Source organism: Odocoileus virginianus, chromosome 11, assembly GCF_023699985.2.
Source record: "Odocoileus virginianus isolate 20LAN1187 ecotype Illinois chromosome 11, Ovbor_1.2, whole genome shotgun sequence".
NCBI classification, from domain to species: Eukaryota; Metazoa; Chordata; class Mammalia; order Artiodactyla; family Cervidae; genus Odocoileus; species Odocoileus virginianus.
Window position 1 is genome coordinate 24,333,660 of NC_069684.1, and position 26,662 is coordinate 24,360,321.

Here is a 26,662-nt window from a genome sequence, read left to right on the forward strand (position 1 = left end):
TCATATGGCCAAAGTATTGAAGCATCAGCTTCAGCATCAGTCCTTCCAGTGACTATTCAAGGTTGATTTTCTTTAGGATTGACTGGTTTGATCTCCAGTCCATGAGACTCTTAAGAGACTAGCAGCATAGTTCAAAGCATTACTTCTTTGGCTATCAGTCTTCATTAGGGTCCAACTCTCACATCTGTACATGACTACTGGAAAAGCTGTAACTTTGACTTTATAGGTCTTGTCGGCAAAGAGATGTCTTTGCTTTTTGGTATGCTGTCTGGGTTTGTCATATTGCTCACTTATTACCTGAACCTGTGATAATCTCCTTCAAAGATAGGAATGGCAGCATAACTTGCTACTAATAAGTGGTGTCCCAGAGCCCCTCTGAAAGATGCAGTTGAGAATTTTTTCCTCTATTATTTGCTAGCTTTGATGTTAAGACTCGATTGCTTATAAGTTGTCTGCTTAAAATAATCAAACAAAAACCTAGATTTTATATTTGGGTACATCAGCCTTGAAGTATCTCTCTACCTCCCTCTTCCAAGTTAAAATGTGTATATTCATTGTAAAAAGGAACTGTCAAGATTTTTTAAAATTGTATTTACACCTCATAAACTAACTAATATTAAACTGTTTGGGATATTAGAATACTTGGGTTTTTAAGTTTTTAATATCTTTTGTTTATAAGTTTCTCTTTTGTAGTATTTAGGGAAGAAATCATCTAAAATTGGCATTACTTGACAGTATTAAATTCAGAACTTATATTTTGGCCACAGAGACTTTGTCATCATGTTACTGGTGTTAGATCTCTTTTTTCCCCAATGTCTTAAGGTGGGAAAGTAAGATTATTGATTTGAGACTTTCTTCTTTTTTAATATGGACACTTAAAGCTATTAATATCCATCTAAGCCTTGCTTTAGATGCATCCCATGAATTTTGATATGGTGTGTCTTCATTTTCATTCACTGCAAAATATTTTCTAATTTCCCTTTTGATTTCTTCTTTGACTTATTGGTTATTTAGCAGTATGTTGGTTAATTTTCCTATATTTGTGAGTTTAAGTTTTTTTCTGTTGGTAATTTCATTCCATTTTATGCAGAGACTATAATGTTTCTGATTTCAATCCTTTTAAGCTTACTGAGACTTGTTTTATCATCTAGCATATGGTCTATCTTGGAGAATGTTTCATAAGCATAAACACTTAAAGAGTTCTGTTGTGTTGAGCCTTCTATGGATGTCTTTTAAGTCTAGTTGATTTATAGTGTTATTCAAGTCTTATCTATCCTTGTTTATCTGTACATGATACTTTGGATAGTAAAGCCCTAGGTTTCTTCTCTAGCAGCTTTCTATTAATTCAGTTGACTTTCTGTTGGTGAAAGCATAAATATTCCAGCTTTATATGTTTGCTACTGTGTAGTAGCTGGCTTCTATATTAAAACCATAGAGAAGATATCAAGAAAGGGGACAAGGGGAAGCCCAAGACATTCTCTGATTTTAAAGAATCTGCTCTGTTGAGGATACTTTTAACATGGACCTAAGAAATTGTCACAGCAATCCAGGTAAGAGATATTGGTAGCCTAAAGTAAGGATTTAAGAATGGGTGGAAAGCAAAAAACACTGAGGAAATAAAATGAATGCAACATGATGCTTGTTAGTTGAGGGGAGAGCAGGTTTGAGGAAAAGTGAAGAGTGAAGGATGATTTCTCATGCTTCTCTCAACAGGTAAGTCACTTTGTAATTAACATAGGGAACAAAAGATTTGGTATGGTTGAGATTGTTTGAGACCCCAGTTGGACATGGATGACTAGTGGTCAACTGGTTATATGATGCTGGCACTCAGGAGAGTGGCTTGAAATTTTGGAAGTCATAAGCATCCAGTTGGTAGTCAAAAGCTGAAAGCAGATGAAATCACTCGGGGAAATTTTGTAGAGAGGAGAACTAAGGAAGGAATTCTGAAGGACTGCATATATTCCAAGGATGGGCAGAGAAGGAGAAGCCCTCAAAAGGGACATGTAAGGAGTGGCTGCCTAATCAGTGGAATACCTGGAAAGTATGCCCAAACTGGTTAACATAATAAACACTATATAGAAAGAAAGAAGATAAGGATTGAGATGTGACTGTTGAATTTCATAAGAAGATTGTTGATACACTAATAGTGGTTGGGATAAAGTGATAGGTTGAAAACTCAAAGGTGAAGGAGAAAAGAAAAGAGACAAGAAGACAGGCACAGGGATTGAGTTACTGGTTTTGTTTTTTTTTTTTACTTATAACACTGTGGAGATAGAAGTAAATTTTTTTTGTTTTGTTTTATCTTTTTCACAAAGATTTAAGCTTAAATGCTTCCATATAAGCAAGGAAAGAAGTAATAAATTAGGATACATTGAAGAAACAGTGTTATGCCTTAAAATGTCTCAATTTCACTGAATTCTTCAGGAGTTTTATAAATTGGTATTTAACAATCTGGAATATAAATTTATTAGACACAAGTTAATTTTTTTTTATAGTGAACATTTTCCCTTACATTCAAGATTATTGAGGACTTGCCAATCAGATTTGTCATTGTGTCTCAAAATAACTTCTGGGGACAGGAGGAGTAAACTTCCTTTATAAAAAGGAGCCATTATTTTAGCAGGAGGACAGATTTCAAAAGATAAGTGAGTTATCTTTATGGCATAAAAAGAGAATTAAGGAGCCTTCAGGTTTTTTTTTTTCTTTAAACTTATTTTCCTTTATTTAAAGGATAATTTTTAAAGTAAAATGAATTAATATACAGAAAGGGCTCAAAACAGTTTCTGTGTATTGTTCTTGGTGTTGGTTTTGTTATTGTTTTTCAGGAAGTGTTATTATTAAGAAGACATCAATTTTCACAAAGAAAACAAGTTTCAGACATCTACAATTATTTTGAAAGCAGTTAACAAGATAACAGATCAACCAAAATGTGTTGACATATTCCAAAATATATCTGACTTTGGTTATTATCATTATTCTTTGATGTTTGGGCCACCATTAAATGGTGAGGACATATGTAATCTTCAGCAGAATATTAATGCAAACTAAAAAAAATAACTCTTTGATATTTTGCTATGACAGATAAGTTTCCCTGCCTACTACCTCACAGCTCCTTTTAAGATGATGCTTTTGACTTTGGCCTTTTTATTTCACCACCTCTGTAATAACTCTAATGACCTCTTGTGGAGCACATTTTACACTCAGTGTAGAACTTTGCTATATAGAATAGAAACCTGAAGCCTCAAAATATATACCCAAAGTTAGTACCTGTCCTTCCCTTGTAGTGTTTCCGCTTGATCAGGCAACTTCTCTGTGAATGGCTTTACCCTTCCTTACTATTTTTTCATCTAAATTTGGCTTTACATTGGAAGTAGAAGTGTTTGTTTTTGTCCCTCTGAACACTGGGAAAATAAGCCACCTAAATTAGCCCTTTGCCGCTTTCTCAACCCTTTTTATCAAGTTCTATTTTCCAGGCCTGTTCCTCCTCTTTAGTCAGAAGACCTTCCCTTTATACCGTTCCTAAGAATTTGTCTATATTTGCACTAACATTAGCATATAGAGTTATTTATATCTAGGATGTTGTGTACAATATAAAGTTACAATTCAGTTTGTTTATTTTGGGAAGAAGTATTTTTACAGTCAAAATTGGGTCTTCACAGGGTGTTACTGCTGGAGAAACCTTGAGCCTTCAGAAATCTCATGCTGTTTTATATGTGAATTAATTAATATTCTTCTGAGAATTATAACACTGAGTGGTATTATACTAAACCTTCATTTATTTTTCTTCTTTTTGTTTTTATTTCCTGTTCTTAGCATCACTTTTCAAGACAGTTAAAAATTTTCTCTTCTCTGATGCTGTCCTGTTTATTGGTCGCTATGGAAATGTCCCAGGCAAATGGCAAATTAAGGCCAAAAATAATAATTAAACTCATTTCATAGGGTAGGGTGGGGTGGAAGGAGATCCAGGATTTTCTTCTTACAGACAATAAGGTTTTGTTTGTTTGATGTAATATCTTGCTCTAGGTAACTTACACTGTGAATTCACATAAGAACTGAGTTAGTCTCAGCTCAACAATTTCTTAGCTTTGGGCAAGTTATTTAATGCTGCTGAAGATCAAGGGTTACCTATAAAATGGGTATAATAATGCTTCTGAAGAGTGACCAGGCTAGAACAGATACTTGAGGAATTTTAATTTTCTTATTTCTCCCTCTAAATCAGACACACATAAAATGAACCTTAATAGAGGAGATAGTGATAACTTTAAAAACATTTTTTAAATGTCAGTTTGTAATATATTTAAATGAAATCTTCAAAGCAGTATAATTTAGCTATTTCTTTAAGTTAGCTATTCCCTTGTAGCTCAGTCAGTAAAGGATCTGCCTGCAATGCAGGAGATCTGGGTTCAGTTCCCGGGTCAGGAAGATCCCCTGGAGAAGGAAATGGCAACCCACTCCAGTATTCTTTACTGGAGAATCTCATGGACAGAGGAATCTGGCAGGCTACAGTCCATGGCAATCCAAGAGTCAGACATGACTTAGTGACTAAACTATTACTACTAGAATTATTGCTGTGCTTATAGAACAGTCTGAAAGATATCTTTATATTTTTAAATTACTGCATTAAAATTAAAAACTATGACTTTATAAAAGGCTTTTAATGGCTATTTAAACAGCTTTATTGAAGTATAATTTACATGCTGTAAAATTTACTTAAGTGTACAATTCAACAATTTTTAGTAAATTTGTAGAATTGTGTAACCATCAGCACAATAATTTTAGAACGTTTCCGTCATCCCTAAAAGCTCCCTTGCCATAATGACTTAATTGCACCTGTTAAGTGGCAGAAATTAGAGAATTTTAAAGTACCAGCTTATGGATTAAGCTGGCCTGAGTTTGAATCATAGTCCAGCCACTTACTAGTATTTTGGTTTCTTTAACTTTAAAATGGAAATAACTATATCACAGTGTGGCTGTGAACATTTAATTAATTAGATACAGTATATAGAGCACTGAAAGTATTGGCACCTAGTTGGTGCTTAACAAATACTGGTTACTGGTGGTGGTTTATATTGTGGTTTAGATTTGTGGTAGACATTTAAGTGAGAGACGCACCTGAAAACACCTGGCATAAGACATGACACATGGTTTACTTTTTGAAAGCCAAGCTCTGTTACACATCATGTTATCATAATTTTGTCTATAGTTGGTCCTTGAGAATTGCTTTAATCACCCTTAAACCATAAAGACTCACAACATGTAGTTGTTGTCTTGCAGAGTCATGGATTTGAAATGAGTTACTACAAGGCATTTACTTGACTTGGAGTTTGACATCTGCAAACTAGTCACTTAGCTGGTGGAATGAGTCAGTGGTTTTATTGTTTACTGTTCACTGAAATAATTTTCTTACTCTGATAAGATTTTATTTCTTTTTAAAAGAAAAAAAACTCTGGGAAAAGTATAATGATAATATTGAAGATTAATTTTATTAACATAGAAGGATAGGGATGAGATGGTTAGATAGCATCATGCCCTCAATGGACATGAATCTGAGCAAATTCCGGGAGATAGTGAAGGACAGGCGAGTAAAGTTTGGGCTTTCTTCAAGGTCAGACTGAGTGCTGTTTAATTTGTATTCTAAATTACCTATTATCAGTTATCAACAGTAAGATCACCAGTTGTTGCCATCTACAGAGGAGAGTAGGTCTTATTTAAACTGATGGGAAAGTTAACCATTGTTCTCATCATTGAGCAGCACAGTGACTCTTGTATTTTTTTAGAAATAAGAGGATCATCATTTATGCTGTTTCTGATTAGGAAGGTTCCAGTAGAATTGCTCCTAACGAGTTAGATTTAGTCTGAGCCCTAACACGTAATGATTTTACCTGCAGACTTTAAGCACATGTGCATTAATTAATAGAATTTTTTTTTTTTCTGGCACAGCCTTGCTCTGAGGAAATTTAAATAATCTAGATGTTGGTATTTAGTAATTTTATCTTATGTTTACTTTTTTAAATTTATTTTTTAATTGAAGGATAATTGCTGTACAGAATTTCATTGTTTTCTGTCAGACCTCAACATGAATCAGCCATAGGTATACATATATCCTCTCCCTTTCGAACCTCCCTTCCATCTCCCTCCCAATCCTACCCCTCTAGGTTGACACAGAGCCCCGTTTCAGTTTCCTGAGACATACAGCAAATTCCCATTGGCTATCTGTTTTACATATGGTAATGTAAGTTTCCATGTTACTCTCTCCGTACGTGTCACCCTCTCCTCATGTCCATAAATCTATTCTGTGTGTCTGTTTTTGCATTGCTGCCCTGCAAATAAATTCTTCACTATCATTTTTCTAGATTCTGTATATATACATTAGTATATGACATTTCTTTCTCTTTCTGACTTACTTCACTCTGTATAATAGGCTCTAGGTTCATCCACCTCATTAGAGCTGACTCAGATGTGTTCCTTTTTATGGTTGAGTAATATTCCACTGTGTATATGTACCACAACTTCCTTATCCATTCATCTGTTGGCGGACATATAGGTTGCTTCCATGCTCTAGCTATTGTAAATAGTGCTGCAATGAACAATGGGAAATGTGTCTTTTTCAATTTGGTTTCCTCAGGGTTTATGCCTAGGAGTGGGATTGCTGGATCAAACAGTGGTTTTATTCCTAGTTTTTTAAGGAATCTCCATACCATCTTCCATAGTGGCTGTATCAATTTACATTCCCACCTACAGTGCAAGAGTGTTCCATTTCTCCACACCCTCTCCAGCATTTATTGTTGTACACTTTTTGAAATGATGGCCATTCTGACCAGTGTGAAGTGCCATCTCATTGTAGTTTTGATCTGCATTTCTCTAATAATGAGCGATGTTGAGCATCTTTTCATGTGTTTGTTAGCCATCTGTATGTCTTCTTTGAAGAAATGTCTGTTTAGGTCTCTTTCCCACTTTTGATTGGGTTGTTTGCTTTTCTGGCACTGAATTGTATGAGCTGCTTGTATATTTTGTAAATTAATCCTTTGTCAGTTGTTTCATTTGCTATTGTTTTCTCTCATTCTGAGGGTTGTCTTTTCACCTTGCTTATAGTTTCCTTTGCTGTGCAAAAGCTTTTGAGTTTAATCAGGTCCCACTTGTTTACTTTTGTTTTTATTTCCATCACTGTTGGAGGTGGGTCATAGAGGATCTTGCTTTGATTTATGTCACTGAGTGTTCTGCCTGTTTTCCTCTAAAAGTTCTATAGTTTCTGGTCTTACATTTAGGTCTTTAATTATTTTGAGTTTATCTCTATGTGTGGTGTTAGGAAGTGGTCTAATTTCACTCTTTTATGTGTAGCTATCCAGTTTTACCAGCACCATTTATTGAAGAGGCTGTCTTTGCCCCATTATATATTCTTGCCTCCTTTGTCAAAAATAAGATACCTATAGGTGTGTGGGTTTATTTCTGGACTTTCTATCTTGTTCCATTGGTCTATATTTCTGTTTTTGTGCCAGTACCATACTGTCTTGATGACTGTAGCTTTGTAGTATAATCTGAAGTCAGGAAGGTTGATTCCTCCAGCTCCACTGTTCTTTCTCAAGACTGCTTTGGCTAATCAAGGTCTTTTGTGTTTCCATATGAATTGTGAAATTTTTTCTTCTAGTTCTGTGAAAACTGCCATTGGTAATTTGATAGGGATCACATTGAAACTGTAGATTGCATTTGGTAGTATAGTCATTTTCACAATATTGATTCTTCCTACCCAGGAACATGGAATATCTCTCCATCTGTTTATGTCATCTTTGATTTCTTTCATCAGTGTCTTATAATTTTCTGTGTACAGTTCTTTTGTCTCCTTAGGTAAGTTTATTCTTAGAGATATTTTATCTTTTGTTGCAATGGTGAATGGGGTTGATTTCTTAATTTCTCTTTCTGATTTTTCATTGTTAGTATGTAGAAATGCAAGTGATTGCTGTGTATTGATTTTGTATCCTGCAGCTTTGCCGAATTCACTGATTAGCTCTAGTAATTTTCTGATACTATCTTTAGGGTTTTCTATAGGGCTTCCCTGGTAGCTCAAACGGTAAAGCATCTCCCTACAATGCAGGAGACCTGGGTTCGATCCCTGGGTCGGGAAGATCCCCTGGAGAAGGAAATGGCAACCCACTCCAGGATTCTTGCCTGGAAAATCCCATGGACTGAGGATCCTGGTAGGCTACAGTCCATGGGGTCTCAAAGAGTCAGACACAACTGAGTGACTTCGCTTCACTTCATGTACAGTATCATGTCACCTGCAAACAGTGAGAGCTTTACTTCTTTTCTGACCTGGATTCCTTTTATTTCTTTTTCTTCTCTGATTACTGTAGCTAGGACTTCCAGAACTATCTTGAATAATAGTGACAAAAGTGGACACCCTTGTCTTATTCCTGATCTTAGGGGGAACGCTTTCAGTTTTTCACCATTGAGAATAATGTTGGCTGTAGGCTTATCATATATGGCCTTTACTATGTTAAAGTAGGTTTCTTCTAGGCCCATTTTTTGAAGAGTTTTGATCATAAATGGCTGCTGAATTTTGTCCGAGGCTTTTTCTGCATCTACTGAGATTATCATATGGTTTTTATCTTTCAATTTGTTAATATGATGTATCACATTGATTGATTTGTGTATGTTGAAGAATCCTTGCATCCCTGGAATAAACCCAAGTTGATAATGGTGTATGAGGTTTTTGATATGTTGTTGAATTCTGTTTGCTAAGATTTTATTGAGGATTTTTGCATCTATGTTCATCAGTGATAATTGGCCTGTAGTTTTCTTTTTGCGTGCTGTCTTTGTTTAGTTTTGGTATCAGGGTGATGGTGACCTTGTAGAATGAGTTTGGAAGTGTTCCTCCCTCTGCAATTTTTTGAAAGAGTTTTAGAAGGATAGGCATTAGCTCTTCTCTGAATGTTTGATAGAGTTCTCCTGTGAAGCCATCTGGTCCTGGGTTTTTTGGGAGATTTTTTATCACAACTTCAGTTCCAGTGCTTGTAATTGGATTGTTCATAATTTCTGCGCCTTCCTGGTTCAGTCTTGGAAGATTAAAGTTTTCCAAGAATCTGCCCATTTCTTCCAGGTTATCCATTTTATTGCCATATAGTTATTCATAATAGTCTCTTACAATCCTTTGTATTTCTGCATTGTTTGTTGTAACCTCTCTTTTTTTCTTTTCTAATTTTGTTAATTTGATTCTTCTCTCTTTCTTGATGAGTCTGGCTAAAGGGTTGTCAATTTTGTTTATCTTCTCAAAGAACCAGCTTTTAGTTTTATTAATCTTTACTATTGTTTCTTTCATTTCTTTTTAATTTATTTCTGCTCTGATATTTATGATTTATTTCCTTCTGCTAATTTTGTTTTTTTGTTGTTATTATTCTTTTCCAGTTGTTTTAGGTGTAAAGTTAGTCTATTTGATGTTTTTCTTGTTTCTTGAGGCAGGATTGTATTGCTGTAAACTTCCCTCTTAGAACTGCTTTTGCTGCATCCCATAGGTTTTGAGTTGTGTTTTCACTGTCATTTGTTTCTAGAAAATTTTTGATTTCCCTTTTGATTTCTTCAGTAACCTGTTGGTTATTTAGAAATGTATTGTTTAATCTTAATGTGTTTGTGTTTTTTACAGTTTTTTTCTTGTAATTGATAGCTAGTCTCATAGTGTTGTGTCAGAAAAGATGATTGATAATTATTTCAATTTTCTAATAAATTGACTGTTCCATGTGCACTTGAGAAGAAGGTGTATTCTTTTGTATTTGGATGGACTGTCCTGAAGACATCAGTGAGATCCATCTCATCTAATGTATCATTTAATACTTGTGTTTTCCTCACAAGGAATACTGTGGTTTCCTTCGTGGGAGTTCTCACTATTTGGTACTCCCTAGGGTGGACTCTCTGATAGCCTAGGGTCTTGGAGTCAGTGCTCCCACTCCAAAAGCTCAGGGTTTGGTCTTGGGATGTTGAGAAGAGCCATTTATTCCACTGGAGCGGTGAGACCAAAACACCGGCGCAGTCACCGTAGGTGGGGTGTGGCACTGTTTTCCTGTTACTTTATTTTTTTTTTCATTTTTATTCCAGGTGCTCACCTGTTGCAGTAATCTCTTTGGACACATCTAGAATTCCAACAAAGTCACCTAATTCCTGTTTCTTTGTCCAGTTACAGCTCCTTTGTCTTCTCAGCCTCCTCTTGCTTGTTATGTTTACTCTTGATTGAAAGAATGTTTATTATATTCGCAAAGTCATATGTCCTTTGTGGTTTAGATGTGTTTTGTAGTTGAAGATGGTGTAAATAACTGTCTTTTGAGAAGCTTGAACAGTGTTTTAAAAGATGACTTTGGAGAAAGATGTTTAAAGAATGAGGAAGTGGAAATTCTTCTTGTATCTCCTACAACTTAATGCCAGTTTGAGTCTTTAAAAAAGCTTTGGTTTATGATTTTGCTGATTGAAATAGAATCGTCAAAGGTTGACTTACTATTCTTATTCATTAAATTTTCTATCCAAAGTCAAACTTTTAAAATACTGTTTTCTCCTTGTCTCTCAAACCCATCTTTTTGGTCAAAAGAATACTTTTGTTTTTTGTGAAGAGCTGGGTGCTGATTCTGAATGATAGTTCTGTCAACTTTGTTATGCTGTAAGAGCTACTTAACTGGAATGTGTGAGGGGTTAGCAATTAATATACTTCATTTTACTAGGTTAATACAGATGGAAATGATACATTTTATTATAAAAGTAATAAATTATACTGGTTCTTTGAAACATAAATTCTAGAGAAGTTCTTAAAGGAATTTTTAATGAATTTTATAAAGAACTAATAAGTAATTTTGATGATTTGACTATCCAAATGTGTGTAGTAAAAGAAGATCAATTTATTAGAGAAAATGTTTTTAATAGTTTTATAATAATTATTTGTGTTCTAAATGTGGTCTATCTTCTCTTGTTTTCATTCTTTCAGTTTTTTTATACTTACATAAGTAAATTGTGATTGTATACATTTTGTAAGTTGCCCAACTATGTAACTGCTGTTAAGTTTGTTAGATATTTTCTGTATCTTTTTCTTCTATCCAATTATATTCATTGGTACCAAGACTGTAGGGTTTTTTTCCCCCAACACGAATGACATCATATGTATTGGTCTGAAAGTTTTGCTTTAACTTAACATTTCTACATGCTTAATTCTCTTTTTAATTATTCTGCGTGTTTTGATAGTGTAGGCATACCTTGTTTTAAAAAGCAATGAAGTGGATCATTTCCTGCCTCTTCAGTGCCTTAACATTACGATTAGATACCACTGTTGTTTAGTCACAAAGTCATGTTTGACTCTTTTGTGACTCCATGGACCATCGCCTGCCAAGGCGCCTCTGTACATGGGATTTCCTAGGCAAGAATACTGGAGTGGGTTCCCATTTCTTTCTCTAAGGGATTTTCCTGGCCCGGGAAAATCTCTTGCTTTTTAGGTGGATTCTTTAACGTGAACTACTGGTTATGAGTTAAAAGATCCTATAGTTTTTGGTTCCTTTTAATTCTTTAGTCTAACCTCATATCTTTTTGTCTTGCTCTCTGTTTTATTTTTTGTTTTGTTTCTGGCTTCCCTGTAGCTTTGATTTTTTTTCAAGCTCCCCAATTGTACTGTATTGAATTTAGTCTCAATATGTGATTATGCTTTTCCTTTTTCTGTTATAAAATCTATATATGATGCATATTGGGCTTTCCTGGCAGCTTAGACAGTAGAGAATCTGCCTACAGTGCAGGAGACCTGGCTTCAATCTCTGGGTTGGGAAGATCCCCTGGAGAAGGGAATAGCAACCCACTCCAGTATTCTTGCCTGGGGAATCCCATGGACAGAAGAGTCTGGCGGGCTGCCATCCATGGGGCCGCAAAAGAGCAGGACATGACTTAACAACTAAACAATAACATCTGGGTTATTATTGCAGCTCTTTTTGTTTTTAGCTTATTCAGCCTTACTAAACCTCCATTTCTCATGGAGTTGACAGCTGAACTCCACTGACCCTCCAATCAGTTGAAAATCTATGTTTAATTTATAGTTGGCTCTCCATATGTATGGTTCCTCCTTATCTGTGGTTCTGCACCCAAGGATTCAGCCAGTTGCAGGTTGTTGTGCTGTGCTGTGCTTAGTCACTCAGTTGTGTCCAATTCTTTGCGACCCCATGGACAGTAGCCCACCAGAACCCTCTGTCTGTGGGATTCTCCAGGCAAGAATACTGGAGTGGATTGCCATGCCTTCCTCGAGGGGATCTTCCCGACTCAGGGATTGAACCCAGGCCTCTCACATTGCAGGCGGATTCTTTACCATCTGGGCCACCAGGGAAGTACGCAGGTCGCTGTAATACTGCAGTATTTACTATTGAAAAAAAAATTCCACATACAAGTGGACCCTTGGTGTTCAAACCTATGTTGTTTAAGGTTCAACTGTATCTGTAAAATGGGATAACAGTACTTACCTACTTCTTATCATTTTGTTCTATGTAAAGCATTTAGTACACTTACAGTATGTGGCACATAACGTATAAATAGTAAAAATTATAGTGATTGTGCAATAAAGCATTTATGTTTTGTTCTCTTTTGGGTTTCTGTAGTTTCATAGTGTTAAAGGGATAAAGTGCCATGTTTTAACTTTGTTTTATGATTAATTAACAAATGTTAAGTTCTCCACACAGCCATACTGGTAAAAAGGAAGGAACCATTTACTCTGTGAAGGTTTAAGTTAAGGTCAGATTCTTTTTAGGCATTAATTTAAGCTGCATGCTAATTTATAGAAAAGATTGGATGATACTTAATCAACTTCAGCAAACATTTCTGACTAATAACCAGTTCTCATTCTAAGTATTATGTCTTTTAAGCACTTTTCTCCTTTATTTTGGAGCATTCTACAACCCCATGCAAATTGTAGCATTTGACTCTACAATTGAGTAATTAGAAACTTCATTTTCTTTTTTAGCACTTCAGATGATGGTCTCTTTTTATTAAGTAATAAAGATTTAATGTAAATATGCCTGTAGCTCCTCATTCTATTTGCAGGTACATTTTATTTAAAATGTTTATAATTAATTATAGACATTAAAATGTGGGCATTTTCTTTACTAACTGTCCTGTTTTTGCACGGGCCATTTGAACATATACACAAATAACTTTAATTTTAGATCTACATATGAAATTAACTTGTTAACTGTCTGGATTCTTACATTTTTTCCCCATTATCCATTTATTTGATAGCACAAAAATCTAGACAAAGCTCAGGTTACTCACAAGGCAGATACTACAGAGATTCATTGTTTCCCTAAAAATTCAGAGTCTGGCACACAGTACTAGTAGTGCTTAGTAAAATATTCGTTGAATGACTGGATAAAATTTTTTAGCATACTAATGGAAATTGTTCTCTCCATAATGGGCTTGCATTTAAGGTTGAATTACTTAAGTAAAACCTGAATTAAATGGAATGCTTGGAAAATGTGTAGATAATTTACCTTTCTAATTAATTACAGCTTAGATGAGTTTTTCTTTCCTTCCATAAGCGGTCTCTAGGGAGCATAATCAAATCTTTAAGAACATGTAATACTGTGTTACTTTATTGTTCTGTTCATCAGTTCTTATTTTTAGAAACTACAGTTAGAGTAAGTATAGCAGGTATTGTTTAAGATATGTGCAAGAAATTTCAGATTAGATTTTACATGTAAAGACAATTTCTGTTAGACACAGGTGATAAGTTTTGTAATTTGGTTTTTATCCCCTACAAAAAGGTAGTGGATAGACAGTAAAATTTGACTGTATGTGTATATGTTCTGGTTAACTGTACTGTTCTATCATTCTTAAACTTGGAATTTAAAAAATCTTTTGAAATAAATAATTTTAACTATGTTATAACATAATACACTATAGCAGCAAATATAAGCCATAACAGAAGCTTAAAGATCTTTACCAGTTAAAAAAAAAACTCTTAAGATAAACGTTAAAAACCCCACAATCGCTTTTTAATCTCGTTATCCACAGTGAATTTGATGATAAAAATATTGTAGGGTAGTTTTTACTTTAGACTAGTTTTTTAAAAACTCTTTTATTAGGGTATAACAATGTATACCTTGTTAAGTATAGAGCTTCATGAATTTTCACAGATGAACAGACTCTATGCAGATCAGAATAGTCTTAGCTATCTTAAGTCTAATTTTAAAATATAAAACAGTCATAAACTTAGATAAATTGAGAGACTTAGATCTTGGATCCAACTTTGTTATTGTCACCTACAGCAAATTACTTCCTTTTTCTGAGGAAAAATCTACTCTCCATCTCTAAAATGAAGGGATGAGACTAGGTGTTTTATTATGGCTCTGATTTTGTAAAAATGCAAAAAAGGTAGACTGTTGATATAAATGTGGCATAAAATGTTATAGGTAGTAGGCTGAGAATGTACAATAAAGGAAGACAGTCATTTTCTTTCTTTGTTTTTCAGGTTATATTTCACACTATGTGCTGACTGTATTTACAGAAGATATTTAAAAAAAAAAAAAAAACTTTTTTCAAAGATTTTGATTCCAGTGGAATCTTTGCTTTAGATTTTGTGTGTGTGTGAGTAAATTGTAACTCCAGAACAATGCCTGTACAAGCTCCACAGTGGACAGATTTCCTCTCCTGCCCAATTTGCACTCAGACTTTTGACGAAACAATTCGAAAGCCCATCAGTTTGGGTTGTGGCCATACTGTCTGCAAGATGTGCCTGAACAAACTCCACCGCAAGGCTTGCCCATTTGACCAGACCACTATCAATACAGACATTGAACTCCTCCCAGTGAACTCAGCATTGCTGCAGCTAGTGGGTGCTCAGGTTAGTTGGGTAACTTATTACATTTTTAAATGTCTGTATATGTGTATTTTCCTTCTGAGAGAAACTGATTGAGTAATATTGCCTTCTATTTAAATAGATAAAATTCTGTTCAGTACTGTTTAGATCCTTTTAATTCAGTACTTTAGGTTTTGTTGTGGTAGTACAGTGTTTCTCAGTCATTGCACAGTAACACTCAATCTGGTGGTCAGATTTTCTCAACAACCTTAGCTCTCAGGTCACTAGAGAAACCTCAGAGGTAAGTCACAAGGACTTCTTAATATTGGGGAAGATATTATTTGCTAAACAGTTGCATTTTACTTAATAAGAAAAATGAAGCTGCTTCAGACAATTTTACTTAGTAGATAGTAACTGAAATGAAAGATACAGAAAGTGATGAAAACTATAGAACACCACCTTTGGAACTTTTTGTCCAGAGTAGGAGCAAATGCTCCTTAAATACATAAAATATAAAAATTAGTGATTCCGAAGGTGATACTCTGAAAGCTTTGTGTCAGTATTCTTAAGTTAGAGATGAGTAGTATCTTCAGAAGGTTTCACAAAGCCAAGGAGGGCAGGCTTTTCAGAGATAGATATGATTCACTTAAACAGTCCCTCACTGATTTGCATAGTGTGAGTCTGAAGTGTCGTATGTTTACTGTGAATCATTTTCTGAATAAATATACTAGAACTTGGACATTAATACTTATATTAATATTAGTACCACTAATATTTGCTGGATCAGTCTTCCTATAAGTGGATAAAAAGTAAGGAAAGTCGATACTATGTATACTGGGGATAAAGAGAACAGTTCTAGAACATCTTATTCAAAAGGAAAACTTATTGGACTTCCCTGGGCGTCCAGTGGTTGGGACTCTGCACTTCCATTGCTGAGGGCCCAGGTTCAATTCCTCATCAAGGAACTAAGATCTCACATGCTGCAGCCAGAAAACAAAAATGAAACCAGAAGTGTAGTGCTTCAAACAACACTGTCAAGAGAGTAAGAGAATAGCTCACAGAATGGAAGAAAATAATTGTAAATCATGTATCTGAGAAGAAACATGTATCTAGAACATATAAAGAACTCTTCCAACTCCATTATAAAAAGAACATCATTTTTAAATGGATAGAGATCTGAACACCTCACCAAAGATATGCAGATGGCAAATGAGCAAATAAAAACTTGCTCAGCATTGTTTGTCACTGAAGAATTGCAAATTAAAATGACAGTCAGAGGTATAACTACTATGTATAAAGTAAATAAGCTGCAAAGATATATTTTACAATAAGAGAAAGATAGCCAACATTTTATAGCAAGTATAAACAAAACATAACCTTTTGAAATTGTGCAAACAACAATGAAATACCACTACACATGAATTAAAATAGCTAAAATTCAAAACATAACACAAAATACTGATGAGGATATAAAGCAACAGAGACCCTTCATTTATTACTGGTGGGAATGCAAAATGGTACGGCTACTTTGGAAGTTATATGATTCTGTTTATATGAAATGTTGTAAATAGGCAAATCCAGAGAGTCAGAAAATAGATTAGTTTCTTCCTACAACTGGAGGATGTTTGAGGGGAAATATGGCAGGCATGACTGGGGTTTCTTTTGGGGGGCCATGAAAATGTTCTAAAATTTTGATGTTGCATAACTGTGAAGATACTTAAAGTCATTGGATATATACCTTAAATGGGTCAATTATATGTTATGCAAATTGTCTCAATAAAGCTGTTACAGAAATAAAACAAAAAATTTTTAATGCTATAATTTTGTATATATGTATAGAAAAGATCTTTTTGAAAGAATTCAGTAAATTTAATGGGAGTTTTGATAGAGTGCCAGTGATAGAGTGTAAATGAAAGTGTTAGTCGCTCAGTGTGTCTGACTTTTTGCGACCCCGTGGACTGTAGCTCACCAGGCTCCTTTGTCCATTGGCTTCTCCAGGCAAGATATACTGAAATGGGCTGCCATTCCCTCCTCCAAGGGATCTTCCCAACCCAGAGATTGAACCTGGGTCTCCCACACTGCATTACCACTCCTGGGTGAACTGCACTACAGGCAGCTTCTTTACCATCTGAACCACCAGGGAGAGTAGGAGTGCATAAAATATACTCAACAAGCATTTGATCATAATTAATTAGCGAGCACTCAGACACCCTTTTTTTGACCTTTAGGTTCCTGAGCAGCAGCCCATTACTTTGTGTAGTGGGGTTGAAGATACAAAGCATTATGAGGAAGCCAAGAAATGTGTAGAAGAATTAGCACTGTACCTGAAACCACTCAGCAGTGCTAGAGGTAAATTGGATGAAATTATCCATGCTAATTAAGCACATGTTCATCAAAGATGCTTTTGTGACCGTAAAAGTTGTGAGCTGTGTTAACAAAATTCATTCATTTATTATAAGCCAAAGCCACTGATGCTAAATAATATCATTATAAACCACAACAAATAAAGTAGTGAATTTGAAGTTTAGGTACTGTTTATTGGAAACATTTTTTGAATGGGTTGCAAAAGTAGATATAAACATTCTAGTGGTTTCAGAAGGGCTTTGTATCATTTGACAACCCTGAATTGTCTGCCTTCTATCCAGTTTTGTGTGGTGTGCTGTTGGGGATATAATACAATTGGAAGTTACCATTACTGTCTTGCCAATAATGGCTTGTTTTCTTTGAAAAGGTGAGCTTGACCACTATGAAATGTACCAAATCTGCTAAGACCTAAGATATGAATTTTTAATTATTAATATTGACTAACCTTTTTTTATTATGATTAAAATGAATAATGATATATTTAATGTCATAGTGAGTATTCCATTTGCATGCAGTTAACAGCTTTTATACTTTTAAACTACAAACTGGGCTTAATTTATGTGATTTGTATTGTTTAATTTAAATATCCTGATAGAACCCAGAACTGTTCCATATACCTGTAAGTCAATCAGCCCATTAGAGGAAATTTTTCTGGACTCCAAAATTTCATTGGAACCTAGAAATAACTCTTTCTTCTGTTTTAAAGGAGTGGGTCTGAATAGTACTACTCAGAGTGTTCTGAGTCGCCCAATGCAGAGGAAGCTAGTGACGCTGGTCCACTGCCAACTAGTGGAAGAAGAAGGCAGGATTCGTGCCATGAGGGCAGCTCGATCTTTAGGTGAACGAACAGTTACAGAGCTCATTCTCCAACACCAGAATCCTCAGCAACTCTCTTCCAATCTTTGGGCAGCAGTCAGAGCTAGAGGCTGCCAGTTCCTTGGACCAGGTATGTAATTAAAATTTGATATTTAAAGTATAGTGTAGGCACTGTGCTGCTGCTGCTGCTAAGTCGCTTCAGTCGTGTCCGACTCTGTACGACCCCATAGACAGCAGCCCACCAGGCACTATAGGTGATATAAAAAGGTCAGTTCTCTGCAGTATTCTGTTATCAAGTATTGTCTCACTTAGTTTCCCATAATCATGGCTTGGGTAATGCCAAGTCAGTTTTTCAGTACACTTAAAACTTTTCTCTTTTGCCAAAAGTTTATTCATTTTGATAGAGGTTTTCCTTAACTGTATTAACCTGATTTCTTAAATATATGGAATGTAATACAAAATTGTCCCCATATGGTTCAAAAAGTGTAGCTGTGAATATTGGTGGTTGTTGTGTTGCCCGTTAATTAAGTGGTACCTGTAGAAATTATTAAATATTGCCCTTCTAAGAAATGGATTTATCTTATATCTGTACGTGATAAATTTTGATTTTGTTCAATTTTTCCTAGCAATGCAGGAGGAAGCCCTAAAGCTGGTTCTCCTAGCCTTAGAAGATGGTTCTGCTTTGTCTAGAAAAGTATTGGTTCTCTTTGTGGTACAAAGATTGGAGCCACGGTTTCCTCAAGCCTCTAAAACTAGCATTGGGCATGTTGTCCAGCTCCTTTATAGAGCCTCCTGCTTCAAGGTATGGTAAATTTCAATTTAAAAGGAAATTTCCTTTCCCCAAACTTAAGTAGTAAAACTTGAGTTTGATAAAGTTGCCTGTATCTTTTCATAAAATTTTAGCAGATTTTCTTTTAAAGGATGTAGATGATGGTCCAGTGGTTAAGACTTCTTCCAATTCAGGAGGTGCGGGTTGGATCCCTGCTCAGGAAGATAAAATCCCACAGGCCTCCTGGCCAAAAAACCAAAAACATAAAACAGAAGCAATATTGTAACAAATTCAACAAAGATTTTAAAAATAGTCCTCATCAAGAAAAGAAGAAAAAAAATCTTTAAAAAAAAAAAAGATTAAGAATGTAGTCACTTAGCTGTGTCTGACTCTTTGCAACCCTGTGCAAACCCTGGAGCCCTCCAGTCTCCTCTGTCTATGGGATTCTCCAGGCGAGAGTACTGGAGAGCTTTGCCATTCCCTTCTCCAGGGAGATGGTGTCCTATTAAAGTTAAATCTTGTGGCATTGAATTTTGTATATTAGATATTGAACAGCATAGATCAAATCAAGGCATATAGATTTTTGTATCTGAAGAGACTATAAAGCCATGTCATTTTTCCATCAAGACTGCAAACAGAATTTATGTAAAGAGAGAGTCACTAAAGCAGGAGAGCATTTTATGTGGCTGTTTGCTCCTGACGTAATTCCACATATACAGCACTGGAGTTCCATTTGCCATTTTGATTTTAGTATATGCAGTACACAGAACATAGTCCTTTGTATGACAGATTGAATCAGCACTACTTCAAACATTGGTGTCCAATATGTGTCTCTTACTGTTCATTTTGTTTTCCTTACTTAAAGTCAAGGTTTCTTGCTTTTGACACAACATATAACAAGTATTTCATGGCCAGGGGAACCTGTCTAAAAAATTGTTAATTGATAACAAGCTATAAGGAGGCCATCGCATCCCCTCATCTGACACTCAAACTAAAAATGGCACAGTGTTTTTCAGAATAGTTGTATGATATTTTTCTTGTTTTCAAAGTATTTTCATGTCTCTATGTGGTCTTATAATATATAAACACAGTTTGTTTCTTACTTGACTCATTATGAGATTACATATGTCTTATTAGGTCACCAAACGTGATGAAGACTCTTCCTTGATGCAGCTGAAAGAAGAATTTAGAACCTATGAAGCTCTGCGGCGAGAACATGACTCCCAGATAGTGCAGATTGCTATGGAAGCAGGCTTACGAATTGCACCAGACCAGTGGTCCTCTTTGCTGTATGGAGACCAATCTCACAAATCTCATATGCAGTCCATTATTGACAAGGTAGACTCTTTTTTTGTTCCTTACTTCTTGGACTAATCATGGAGTTTGATAATTCATTTATTTAACAAATATGTATTAAAATGAATACTGTATATCAAGTTCTTGTAAATTATATTCTCTGTAGCTGAGTGTCATGTCATAACTAGTCACCATAATACCAGTTTGTTCATATAAAGGTTTTTAAATTGAGGTATAGTTGACATTGCTTACATACGAATTGATTTAATCAATGTTTTAAGTTTTATCCAGTGCTGCCTTCCATCCCTTTGAGAGTCTCCCGTCTCTATTTTCTCATCACCTCTCTCCCTTTTATTTTTTTCTGAGTTTTGATCACTATATTCATTAAACTCATTTTCTCAATGCTTTTATCTTCTTCCTGGAGCACCTATTTAATAGCCTGAAAGATGTGTACACTGAGGTTTCTTGTGACTCTCAGCCAGGAAAATTTCACATAATAAGTTACCAACCATTCTAAATTTGATTAGATTTTCAGTTTATTTCTACTTTTAATTGTTTTTATGAAAAGTTCACTTAAGTACACATGAATTTTAAGTCAGATCCCTAAAATTTCTGACTCTCAAAGCTATTTTAATTCTCTTAAAGCTATAGAGTGATATTTAAGCTGGTTTTGTTTAATTCAACATGAAATTTGTGAAAGTGCTGTATAAAAGTCTTTTAAGTGCCATTTGTATATATTGTATTCAATAATTTTTTTAAAATTTCTACTATTTTCCTTAATTTTTGCTGTTTTATCTTAAATACTTATGTCAGGCGAGTGTATGCTCCTCGGTTCTTTGTCTCGTCACAACAAAAATTTGGAGTGACAGACATTAAAGCCCCCTCGGCGGGTCACAGCTCTTCGGGTCTTGGACGGACCGTGTTATAGCTCTCAGGTCTCTAGTGGACCGTGTTATAGCTCTTAGATAACTCGGTGTTAACAGCTCAGTGTTACAGCTCTATTTTATTTAGATAATAGTGGGAAAATCCATCTTTGAGGCGTGAGGGCACGTTGATCCAAAGACGCGAAGAAAAGAGCGCCCCATCGTGCAGGAGAGAGAGAGCCCTTTGGCTCCTCTTTTTGTATGTTTTTTCCTTCCCCCTGGGCCTGTCCTATGCAAATTGGGCTTAGGCAGGAGTGCTCTTCTACCTGAAGTCCTCACTCCGGTCCAGTCCAAGGCGGACCTTCCTTTGACAACCTTTCTCTGCTCTATTTTCGCGGGCTTTTCCCTTCCTGTCTTTTAGCCACCACCATTTTGGACTCCTTTTCCCTATTCTACCTGCCTAACGCTTATAACCATAGAAATGAGACTATATGTGAGAGTCCACCCTATATTTAATTTAAAGAAATGTGAGTATGTAAGAGTAGCCTAAATAAAAAATATTTAACACTTATTGAGAGCTTACTGTGTGTCTGGTACTTGTAGTTATTTATCTTTATTTTAATGTGTTAATACTTTGCTTAGAATGTTTTGCTTTTTGGCTGCACCACATGGCTTGTGGGGTCTTGGTTCCCTGACCAGAGATTAAACCCTGGCCATGGTAGTGGAGCCCCTGGTGGCTCAGACAGTTTTAAATAATTCACTTAATCTTCTCAACAGCCCTGTAATATTCCTTTTATACAGAAACAGAGGATGGTTAAATACATTTCTCCAGGGTCATATTGGTAATAAGTGACAGAGCTAGATTTGAACTTGGACGCTCTGACTCAAGAATCCGGCTCTTAACCACTCAAACCTCTTTCCAGGCTATTCTTCCCACCCCATCCCACCCCACCCCACCCTTTTGTTGTTGTTGCTATTCCTAAAGATAAAATTCTTGAAATAAGTAGTAGGTTGATGTCAAAGGAAAATTAGGAAATGTGTTTTATAACTGTGTGATGCATAATTTTCAGTATATATTATTTGTTCTGTCCTTTAGATACCTTTACCAAAACTTTACCTGCCATTCCTAGGTGTGAAATTATGTAATTGATTATAACCTTAATCATAATCTTTTGGAGTTCCTTTCTACTTCTGAAGGGAAACTTGACTGACTTTTGTGAAAACTCTAGTAGGAGATTATTAACCTTCTTATCTGAACTGGACTATATACCTAAATGTATACTCTGTAATAATTTGTTCACATTGTGAGCATTAATTTGAATTTAATGTCCTAAACTTTCATGCAACAAACTGGTAAATGAAGTTTGCAGTGTGACATCTTGTTACTATATAGAGCAGTAGAACTTCTGTGATAATGAAAATGTTCTATATACATGCATTGTCCAGTATGGTGATCACTAGCCATACCTGGGTATTAAACACTTGGCATGTAACTTGTGTAACTGATAAACTAAAATTTTTATATTACTTAAAGTTTTCAATAGCCTTACATAGCTAGGGGCTACTGTATTGGATGATGGAAATAGAGAACTTATTAAAAGTGACAAGAAAATCAATAACCATACTAAATTAATAAAGAAATATGAATTTAGAGTTCACAAAGAGGAAATGTATCTAATGGATGGGGTAGAATGGGCCCCACTAATAATATACATCTAAAACATGACAAATACTGTCTGTTAAACTATAAAGAAACATATACTCTCATTCATTGCTGATGGTTTGTAAAATACATTACAGATTTTTGGGGAACTAATTTGTGAGTGAAGCCTCAAATTTTTCCATTTTTAAATTGAAATATAGTTGATTTACAGTGTTCTATTACTTTCACATGTGGGATCTTAGTTCCTTGCAGCGGAAGAGAAGTCTTAACCACTGGACCACTGGGAAGTCCCCAAACATCAAAATATTCATGTCCTTTACCAGAGTTATTATTTCCAGGAATTTATTTTAAAAGAATAATCCAAACTTTCAAAAAAGCTACAAACTCAAAAGTATTATTTGCTAAATTATTTATAAAGGATTAAATATGGGGATGGTTAAAGAAGTAAATATATATCTACTCAGAACAGTTACATGGCCAATAAAATTGCAGTTATGTCAGAACAGATACTCTCTTCAGCTATTAAATAGCATTAAATTTCTTTTTAAAAGTGTTAGTGAAATATTTTTGTTAAATCTCAGTGATAGATGCACAGGAATTATATTAGACAATTGCTTTGAAGTATTTTATAATAAAGATGGTTAGATATTTTTAAAATATCTTTGTTATAATGTTAATGGTAAACAAATCCAGAAGGTTATAAATAACCCATTATAAGTATATGAAAAACATGCAAAGATGAAAAAATTGAATAAAAGGCATGTCACCATTTTATTTATTTATTTTCCATTTATTTTTATTAGTTGGAGGCTAATTACTTTACAATATTGTAGTGGTTTTTGCCATACATTGACATGAATCAGCCATGGATTTACATGTATTCCCCATCCCGGTCCCCCCTCCCACCTCCCTCTCCATCTGATCCCTCTGGGTCTTCCCAGTGCACCAGCCCTGAGCACTTGTCTCATGCCTCCAACCTGGGCTGGTGATCTGTTTCACTATAGATAATATACATGTTTTGATGCTGTTCTCTCGAAACATCCCACCCTCACCTTCTCCCACAGAGTCCAAAAGTATGTTCTGTACATCTGTGTCTCTTTTTCTGTTTTGCATATAGGGTTATCATTACCATCTTTCTAAATTCTATATATATGTGTTAGTACACTGTAATGTTCTTTATCTTTCTGGCTTACTTCACTCTGTATAATGGGCTCCAGTTTCATCCATCTCATTAGAACTGATTCAAATGAATTGTTTTTAATGGCTGAGTAATATTCCATAGTGTATATGTACCACAGCTTCCTTATCCATTCATCTGCTGATGGACATCTAGGTTGCTTCCATGTCCTGGCTATTATAAACAGTGCTGCGATGAACATTGGGGGCATGTCACCCTTTTAAATGATTAGTTGTGTTGCTCCATGTTTTTTTAAATGTATGCTATTTAAAATTTACCTTTTAAAATGACCTGTATGGGGCGGTCCGTGCCAACCAGGCTGCCGGCCGGTGCCGCCCACTCCTGCTCCATCGCCCGGGCCCTGGCGGCTCCACCCTCTGACTGAGCTTTGCATGTTCAACTAACCCAGGGGGGTGGCGGGTGGAGGTACCCGGCTTCGGCTGCCTCCGAGGGCAGAACACTAACCTGACCACGGCGGGCCTGCCGCACTCGCCCCAATAAAAGCAATTCCAACCTCAAAAAAAAAAGACCTGTAGGGGAGAAAAAGTTTCATACATGTATTTTTTTTAAGTGAAAGTAAGTTTATTTAGAAAGATGCACATGTCATAGGCAGAATGCAGTCCATTTCATAAGGTGAGAGCAGCCCTCTTCTTTATTAATACACCACAGATAAATGTTTTTAAATAAGAACCCTTAGTTGTGAAAAGTGGAAGTTAGTCGCATAGTCATATCCGACTTCGCAATCCCATGGACTGTAGCCTGCCTGGTTCCTCTGTCCATGGAATTCTCCAGGCAAGCATACTGGAGTAGGTTGCCATTTCCTTCTCCAGGGGATCTTCGCAACCCGGGAATCAAACCCGGGTCTCCTGCATTGCAGGCAAATTCTTTACCAACTGAGCCACTAGGGAAGCATCACCTAATCTTTTTCTTTTCTTTAACGGTAAAATGTATTGGCCACCTTAGGAGAGTTAGGGCAAGTATGTGTGTCCATTAAGCCTTAGGAAAACACGCAACCTGATAGCTTCCAAGAATCCCTAACCAAATACAGAATTTTTCTGAACTGGAATGAACTCAAATTATGTAGTCCATGCAACAAATGAGTTCAGATTGAGTCTGTAAATGTTGTATATGGTGCCATAACCTTTGGTCTATAACAGAACTTGAATTCAAATTTGGTTTGACTCCAGTTTCATTGCTTTTGTTGTTGTATAACATTATCTCTAGACTGTATTTCCAAATTTCAATTATTTGAATGGATCCAGGAGGCAAACTGACATGGTGCTAAAAGAACCTGAGCTCTAAAGAGTATTTCCAAATTGAGGAGTTGAGAAAGATCTCACATTCGAGGAATGTAATGGCAGAGAAAAGAGAGTATGCAATATACCAACTTGTGGATGCAGAGAAGTGTAAGGTTTCTTCAGGAAGAGAGTGATCCAGTTGGCCAACTCATGAGATGTGGGCGAGGATAAAAATTAAATATAATCAATTGCAAAAATGATTGTTATCTTGTAAATAATCTTTATTTTAAAAGGATTATCTGGTCTTTGGGGGAAGTTAATATTTATCTTTTTTTAAGTTGCAGACCCCAGCCTCTTTTGCACAAAGCGTTCAGGAACTAACAATTGCTCTCCAGCGGACTGGAGATCCAGCAAACTTGAATCGACTAAGACCCCATTTGGAGCTATTAGCAAACATTGACCCTAGTCCAGGTAAATTCAGGGGGAATTAATGAACTATCCCATACGTGCCTTAGTACTATTCAGTGATTCTTTTGTCTTTTGTTACATTTCTCTAGAATTTCCCAGAGTAGTAATTCTGAATCTTTTCTGTCGTAGTTAAGTTTCTGGCCCCAATCTTGTCTGTCTCTCTATCACTTCAGCTAATATTTATTTAATACTTTTTACTGTTCTGTTCACTTCATCAGGAAAACAGATTCATTCTGGGATCCTTTATGTTTCTTCCCTATCTCATCACAAAATTGTGCTATATTTTTACCATTTTCATCTCTTGACAAAACTCTGGGTTTTTTCTTTTTTTCTGTATAATATGTCCTTGAAAGTGAAAGTGAAGTCGCTCAGTCATGTCCAACTCTTTGCAACCCCATGGACTGTAGCCTACCAGGCTTCTCCGTCCATGTGATTCTCCAGGCAAGAGTACTGGAGTGGGTTGCCATTTCCTTCTCCAGGGGATCTTCCCGACCCAGGGATCAAACCCAGGTCTCCCGCATTGCAGGCAGACGCTTTAACCTCTGAGCCACCAGGGAAGCCCTGTAATATGTCCTTAGTTGCATTTTTTTGGTCCCAAGTTTCCCATCTCCACAATAATCTTGTTCCATCACATATCCTCTTTTGCATGTCTAATTTGTCAAGCCATTCCCTGTTCCTTCTCCTTAACCTGAAAGTCAACCAACCTTCATTTTTCACCTGATACTTACATCTTGGGTATGTTAGCTTATATGCTACTGTCCCTGTGTTTATTCCTACTACGAACTAAAAAGCTCTTAATATTCACTAGTAATTTCCTAGTTTCTAATTCCAAAGGCTTCTTAAATTATTTGTCTTCAGCATTTGATAATGTTGTTGACTACTTCCTTGATAAACTATCTTGATACCTTATCTTTCTGTAGTCTTAGGATTCTCTTCTGGCCTGTCTGAATGCTAGTTCTGTCTTGTTTTGTTCACTTTGTCTGCTGTTTCCTCTCTTGCCCCCTAAAGAGTAGGCTGCTTGTGTTCTTGGAATTTTGCTTTTTCTACACTCTCTGTTGAAGATGTTTGTCATTCATTCTCAGCATCAGGTATTATTCCTTTACAAATAATAGACTCCCAAATACCTCTGTCACTGTTCATCACTCCAGACCTACTTTCCCAAATGCTTTCTGAGATCCTGCATCCTCTCTGCTCAGTGTTTCAAAGCAAACTCA

At 35.8% G+C, this 26,662-nt stretch overlaps 1 protein-coding gene across 6 annotated transcripts in view; it reads left to right on the plus strand.

Moving 5' to 3' along the window:
- Positions 1–26,662, plus strand: part of RC3H1 (ring finger and CCCH-type domains 1) — a 75,171-nt gene that overhangs the window by 17,331 nt on the left and 31,178 nt on the right. For 3 of the 6 annotated variants that reach the window (XM_020902277.2, XM_020902275.2, XM_070474056.1), the window contains exons 2-7: positions 14,468–14,839; positions 17,023–17,143; positions 17,865–18,104; positions 18,601–18,776; positions 19,881–20,081; positions 25,319–25,451. In XM_020902277.2, coding sequence (XP_020757936.2) covers positions 14,609–14,839; positions 17,023–17,143; positions 17,865–18,104; positions 18,601–18,776; positions 19,881–20,081; positions 25,319–25,451 — 1,102 coding nt within the window. In that variant the 5' untranslated portion in view covers positions 14,468–14,608. Of the gene's footprint in view, positions 1–2,722; positions 3,005–12,961; positions 13,042–14,467; positions 14,840–17,022; positions 17,144–17,864; positions 18,105–18,600; positions 18,777–19,880; positions 20,082–25,318; positions 25,452–26,662 lie in introns of those variants that run through there. The other 3 variants (XM_070474055.1, XM_020902276.2, XM_070474057.1) reach the window with 3 other exon arrangements.